Source organism: Nicotiana attenuata, chromosome 7 (genome assembly GCF_001879085.1).
Source record: "Nicotiana attenuata strain UT chromosome 7, NIATTr2, whole genome shotgun sequence".
Taxonomy (NCBI): Eukaryota; Viridiplantae; Streptophyta; class Magnoliopsida; order Solanales; family Solanaceae; genus Nicotiana; species Nicotiana attenuata.
This window is the reverse complement of record NC_031995.1, coordinates 54,251,421-54,258,622: the sequence shown is the minus strand read 5'-3', so window position 1 is coordinate 54,258,622 and position 7,202 is coordinate 54,251,421. Positions and strand designations below refer to the sequence as shown.

Below are 7,202 nucleotides of genomic sequence, written 5' to 3'. Positions count from 1 at the left end.
ACTACGCAACCTACCACCTCTCCTACTTCTGGTAGGAGCAGAAGAAAGGGGAAGTTCGTCTACTATGAGAACTTTTCGAGGATCGGGATTTGGAGAAGACATAGTTGTATGAAGAAGTAGTACGTACTAAAGAACAAGTGTAAGTTGTGAATAAAGAACACTGAAGAAAGTTTTTCGTGAAAGCAAAGGCAAAGGATGTATTTATATGCAGAAGCAACCGTCATATAAAAAAGGTAATGATGGAAACGTCATTATGAAAACTGTCACTTCGTGACAGATGCTCCGCAAAAAAGCCCTAAAACCCGCTGAAGAGTTGCAGAGCCAATCAATGAATGACACGTGTCACGTGCATTAAATGGAAGTAACATACGACGCATTGGTTCAGAAGAAGATACAATGGTACATGAGAAACGGCTGCAAAAATTCCCTCCTTAAATGAGATCCACTTCCCAAATATTCAATTGCTGAATAATTGGTAAGTGGATGGACTATCTGTATCGGAGAAAATGAATATTACATGTGGAATTAATTATGTGGCTGACATGGCAAGACACGTGGATCACTAGAAAAACGTCAGCTAGAGAAGATCATTAAAAAAGACGTGAGTCTTAATAGATACGAGCAAAACACCCCACGAGAAGAGAAGAAACAGATGCGCGAGTCTCTTTAGCGATTTGAAGAGGCACCGGTGGAATGAACCAAGATAGTAAAAAGGGCAGATTCATTGGTCTTCAAGTAATGAGCATGGATGATTACAAACGTTGCAGAATCTTCACGAAATAGTTACGATTACCAATTATAACGTTTCATTAATGTCATTAATGCTCATAATGACTCAGTCATAAAAGGGAAAAGACGTTGTACTTGAAGATTACTATATAAGGGAAAAAATGTCATATGTAGGGACACGTTCTCATTATTATTGGAATATAATTACTTTCTTTTGCTTTCTACTGAATACTTTGCTGTTTCATATTCTAATTTCCTTTCTTATTGCGAGAATATTGATTTTCTTGATTATCAGTAGCCCGAGTACTTCTAAAAATAGGCTTTGACCGAAATTTCTATTTTTTGGTTAAACAACAGTGTGATATACATATCTTTTTTATTTCTTTTCATGTTTCATCTGTTACTTCGAATTTTTAATTCAAACCACCTCAAAGCTCCGCCAAATCATCCGAAGATTGAGATTCTAACTCCTTAAGACAATAATAATTTATAATCTCTCTCGAAATTTGTCTTCGTTTTAATTCCTAGTAATAATAATAATAATTTATACTATGATATTCCTAAAAGCAACACAAAAAAGAGAGATTTTCATATTACACCAACTATAACAAAGCTCAAACTATTTATCAACCTTTTCTTAACATCTAACTTGCACAATGTACAGACTTCTTATGTAGTTGTAGCGAAAAAATAGAAATTAGTTTGTACAACTATAAATTTTTTTTAGATAAAACTGACTATAAAGTTTCTGAATAGATACTATCATCTTAATCTTAGGGGAGATTGAGCCTTTTCATCACTAATCAGCCTGGCAGTTGAACCATAATAGACCATATAGTAAAACCTCTAGGTATTGTCTTTTTTGCTTTTAGGCATCTGGTATCCAAAATCTACTGATCCGACTAAGCACAACGTGTTTCAAGCGGTGGCATTAAGTGGTAAGAGCATCAGGAAGATTTGTGGGTGCCCCTAGTATCTTACCACCAACATCAGGGAAGCATTCAACTCCAGGCAGAGTTGTGACATCTCCATTCTTGCTGACCTGAATTGGATATTGCATCAAATGCCCCTTCATCTTCTTGTACTCATCCCCTGAAAATGCCTTCCAATTGTATCTCGCTATCTCATTAACGCGTCTAACGCATTCCACTGTCTGTGGCTCCGTGAAGGTATTCTCTACCACTCCAAGATGCTCAGCCCAGAGAGACATCCGATAACCATAGACCTGAATGCAAAAAGAACCATCGAATTTCACTTATATGCACTAACCATGTAATAACTTGATATAGAAGGTTACTAATTCATGCAGAAAAAGGTTAAATTGTATTTTCAAACCTGGCCATGGGGATGACTATCTTTTTTGGCCCATGTATAATTTGGTTGATAAGCTCCCATAGCAATTTCTGTATCCCTAGAACCACTCAAAGATCTTTGGTTGATATTTGCAGAACCCATCAACACATACTCATCATCTACTATCATTCCTTTTGAGTGTACATATATCATAAATCTCCCAAACTTCTGAGCCAATCCCTGTGACACAGATTTCTCACTTTTACCCTTTGCTACCTCGCGCTTCCCCAGGCAGTAGAAGTTCAAGTAATCCTGAGGATGAAAATACTGAGAAACCCCTGCCTTATCTAAAGCCTCTGCCACTATTTTGTACATCATAGCCATTGTTTGGCTCTGCCATATATAATTGCAATACATACAAGATTAATAGTGAGGCATATGAACAATCAGTTCAAAAAAGCAGGCATTAAATAAGTAGAGCTGCTTCGAACCTGCCAGAAGAGAATTTCTTGGACTGGTTTACTGCTTGGGACACCTTCAGGCCACATCGGAACCACAATGTATGCTGCAAAAGGTTCATTTGCTGCTATTTTTCTGGCAATTTTCAGAGCTATTTCCATAGGGACTAGGTTATTAGCTCCTGTTATACAGATATAGTACTAGTATGTTATATATATTGACATTCAAGTAAGCTATGAATTTCGAAGATTCTAAAAGCCATTCATTTGCATCTTAACTCTTAACAAGAGCTTCTCTTCTTCAATCATACGCAAATGTTCTATGCTTCTCTCCTCGAGATAAATCAAAATGATCATTCAGATGCAGTTGAAATGGTAAATTATGGATGATATTACGGATAAAGTTTGAATTTATTGTTAAGAGCTGTTAGTTTTGGATCTCCTGGTAATCATTTGTATAACATCTTGAATTTATGCTAAAAGTTTTAAAGAATAAAAGTTGAAATTGAGTTAAGAACATTTGCATATATACCTGAATTTCGGTGCGATGGCCAGCTATATGCAGAACCAAGAAAATACTGATTCTCTACGTAAACAAAGTGCTGGGCTGATCGAATTGCTTTCACATAAGCCAAATGTATGCTTCTTTCTATCTTCAAATTTTTTCCACTGACAAGATTCTGCAAATGGACATAGCTAATTTGACATGTTCCATTTTCACTTTCTGAAACTAGTACATAATATATACAACTAAGGTTTTCAAAAAGCATTAATATTATACCTGAGCTTCAGCTTCCTTAATGTCTTTTGGAAATCCTTTTACTGATCCGGAATCAATTGATCGAAATACCTGGAAAGAGTGCACAACAAATGATTAGAATGAACTTCCAATGATTGACGAATAATCAAATGGAGAAATATGTCTAATATACTTGCACATGCCAACTCTCTGGATCTTGTTCACTTGTGACACGGACCACACGGTCACCATCTGGCCCAGCTGAAGGCATGCGAATTGCTGCTATTCGATCTAATTTAAGCAATGTATCAGATCCATGTTTAACTTTCCTTAGTTTGAGCCATTTAATGGCCTTGTTAAATCTTTGCTCAAAGTTTGTCAAAACATCATAAGCAGCAGGACCGTCAATTTTACAGTGTAGATCATGCCATGGTTCTCTTGGGCCACCTGAAGTAGTCTGTATGTATCATAAGAGATTATATCTACCAATTATTAGCTACCAGAAATGTCTCAATGGAAAATACAAAAACTACTGTTGGTAACTCTTCCATTTAAAATCCATTCTATCTCATGAAAAGAAAAGGTACTTTTACTTGTTTTCACCTGCATTCGAAATAATAACATGCAAAAATCCAAGCTATAAATCGATCAAATAGCAAATGGAGTGTATCTTTCATGTGAATAAGAATTAAGCTCAAGCAATTGATGGACTAAAGTATGGAGAAAAGGTTATACTTATAGAAAACTTTCTGGTTCCTGACGAAGTTTAACATCTCTTATAAAACATTATACAAAAAACTTCAAAAGATCCAGATTAACAGCTTACTGTGAATGTAGGATTATGAACATCATTTCCAAAGACAGTATCGAGATCGCTAAACAGTCTATGCTCCGGAGTGTCATAGCGACCATCACATAAATCCAGGCCACCAATAAAAGCAGTGATTTTCCGTTCATTCCCAGGTGCTTCTGTGTCAACAAGCACACATTTCTGATGATGTGTAAAAAGGTTTCCAACAATCTGCAGAAGAAATTTATTCTTGATTTGATTCAATTCTTCTTGAAGATACTAAAACTACTTGCTTGTTCTAGATTTACAACTTCTCCAAATATCAAAATCATCTTGCTGTTAGAATTTATCCGTCAAATACTTTCCCCTCCACCTGCCCTTAAGGGAAATTAAAGAAAGTATATATACCTGTCTCTTCAAAACACTAAGCTTACTGCTGGCGGAACGAGGACAAAGCACACAGTGTACACTTGAGTGTTTAAAAAACTTTCTCGTCTCTTCATCATGAGTCTGCATTACACCTTCCTGCATTCGAGACAATAAAACAGCTATATGTTCCATATATCTAGAAAAAAGACTCCAAAATGGATTGCCGTGAGATATTCAGCCTGAGGCTCAACATTGATCCTGAAATATTACCGTTTTGAGGAATAAATCATCATTTGAAGTTTTATCATCCCAAATGAGCAAAATGACGCGAACTCCTTCTTGTGACTTGTACTTGAGCAAATCTCCAAGTGTTCGTTCCCCTGCAGAAGGCAACGGCCTTGTAGGTTCTCTTACTAGTCGTATAGGATGATATACGGACCAACCAACAACATATATTAAATACTTAGCCTCCAACATGGCATGACAAATGTCTTCCCAACATTTGTTATGATTAAAAACTTTCCCATCATCTAGCAAAATTTCAGGAAGTGTTGCATCAGGTACATGAGCATCCTGATAAAGAGTAACATTCCCTCCTTTTCGCAGTGGAAAATAAGTATGCGGTACTCCTACTCTATTGGCTTCACCTCCAACACCATTTCTATATATAGGGTTCTCTGCCACTGGCTTGTATTGGATTGACAGATGCAGTTGAGCACCGGTTTTCAATGGATCCCCAGAAGATCCAAGAATAGGGAACCAACCACTTATTTCTTTACCAACATGAATTTTATCAGCAGGAATTTCCACCTTTCCAATCAGTTCAGCACCTACCCCATCATTGTCCTTGACAAAAAATTCTACTTTGTCAACTTTGTGAGCGACTGGTATGCGTACATGCTCATTCCATGTTGGGTTTTCATCGTTATGAATCACTGTTGTTCGAGCTACTTTTGCCCCGCCTATACATACAGACACATAGGGGTCACTAGTATCTATTATTTTACGAGCTACTGATTTATTCCCTGTATCCTTGCTCTTAACCTTTCGCGTAGTCCCAAAAGGACTAAACTTAGAACAACATGTCATGTCCATGTTTGGAAGTGACTTTGCTTCTATAACCCGCAAGTCCAGTTCTCCGTGCAGAAGTACTGAACCTCCAGGTAAATGTTTTCCAGCCATATTTTGCAGCTAATCAGTAACTCAATGCCTTATTTTCCTTCCTTGTGTATTTGCATGTATAATGGAATCATAAATATCTAATGCCAACCTCAATGTGACATTGTTTTGCCAAAAATGGCAACTGATAAGGATTGTATGCGCTCCCTCACATGAATTAAGGCATGTGGCAACAAGTCTGCAGGAAGTGTTATACCAAATACATGTCTTTGTCTAGCAAGCATATATAGAGATGGTCAATTATGCTTCATTGCAATTCCTTCACTGAAGCATATCCAACGGCGTGGAACTGATCCCAACTGGAAAAAGGGAAAAAAAGAAGAGAAAATAAAGTGAACACAGATAACAAATTGCAACCATTTGTTCAATTATTTCATACATGTCTTTGTTGGATCTAGAATGGTTCTATTTGTGAACATGTCAATCAATAAACAACCAGAAATTAATTATTAAAAAGAATCTGTTTTTCCTCAACACACTTAATTTCCACATTTTCGAACACCTTTCTGTTTCATATTGAGTCCTAAGAGTTGCGGCTCACTTGGTGTACAATCACTAATCTCCTTCTATTTTTGTGAACCCATGGAATTGTTCCCAGCTCAAAGGTACCTCCTTAGAGTTTAACCTTTACAAAAAGACAAAATAATGTGCGCGCACACGCGTTACCATATTAAATTTAATCGCCACGTCGAGACATGCAAGAAAGAAATTAAAAGATCACAAATCCACCATTTTCGCGAGTAAAAACAACATGTATATCAGATCTCTACCCCTTTTTCAGGTTTGTAACAAATACTAACAGAAAATTGTAACGAATGCCAAAAGAAAGACATTGATAACAAGAATTTACATAATCTGTTTATTTGCATGTATATAGGACACACATTATATATAGATCATTAACATATTTTGCATGATCTGTTTGAGGTGGGGGTAGGGGGAAGAAGAGTGTTAATTTACCTTAATTAATAATGATGAGAAGAAGGGTAAAAGAGAAATGAAAGGATCCAAGGAGACGTTTTGAGTTTTGTTTGTTTCAGTAAAGAGAGTCAGCCATGAGAGTCCGGATTTGGCGGGAAATAAGGAAATATAAACAGTTATTGTTGGGGTTTGTTTATACAGAGGCTAATTATACGCTCTGCCGTTCTTATTTCCCCTCCTTATCTGTCTTTTATTCGTCTGAAAACAACAATTGTTGAAGTAAAAGTAAAATTGGGGTACAACTATTTCAAAATTCTTGGCAGGATTTAGCAATCACTCGCATACACAAATGAAGATTGAGCTTATTTTTTGTTTTTATGTTTTTTTTTGTCGTGCTACTAAATTGTTTATTGTAGTGTCATTGAGATGCTCTCTTTGTTCAATTTCTGATCGACAAGAGAAGGCATGTCATTGATATGTATATTTGTGAAAGACACAAATTTATTAGTACAATCATTAAAGTCGCGTCGACTATAGATGTATACGGTCGAAATCAGGTATGGCCGATTTCCCAAGCTCGAGGGGTCATCTTAAGCCCGAGTTCAGGCAAGGTCGAGTTCGAGCCCGATGGATCAGACTCAAGCTCGAAGATAGGATGCAATGCCCGAAGATCGAAGTACGATGAGTACCTAAGCCAAGTATGCTCGACTCCGGAATAATGCCG

The 7,202-nt window shown here is 36.8% G+C and overlaps 1 protein-coding gene across 2 annotated transcripts; it reads right to left on the bottom strand.

The window, feature by feature from the left end:
• On the bottom strand, window positions 1,298–6,595 carry LOC109229116 (phospholipase D delta-like). Of its 2 annotated transcripts, XM_019394442.1 has the most exons (10): window positions 6,518–6,595; window positions 4,649–5,856; window positions 4,418–4,534; window positions 4,046–4,240; window positions 3,413–3,676; window positions 3,262–3,330; window positions 3,013–3,160; window positions 2,514–2,662; window positions 2,065–2,415; window positions 1,298–1,954 (listed from the first exon to the last, which is right to left on the bottom strand). In XM_019394442.1, exons 2-10 carry the CDS (start codon window positions 5,558–5,560, stop codon window positions 1,661–1,663), a joined length of 2,499 nt encoding a protein of 832 aa, XP_019249987.1. In that variant the 5' UTR covers window positions 5,561–5,856; window positions 6,518–6,595; the 3' UTR covers window positions 1,298–1,660. The 2 variants fall into 2 exon arrangements, with proteins under 2 accessions (XP_019249987.1, XP_019249988.1); XM_019394443.1 differs by lacking the exon at window positions 6,518–6,595 and having other exon boundaries at window positions 4,649–6,470.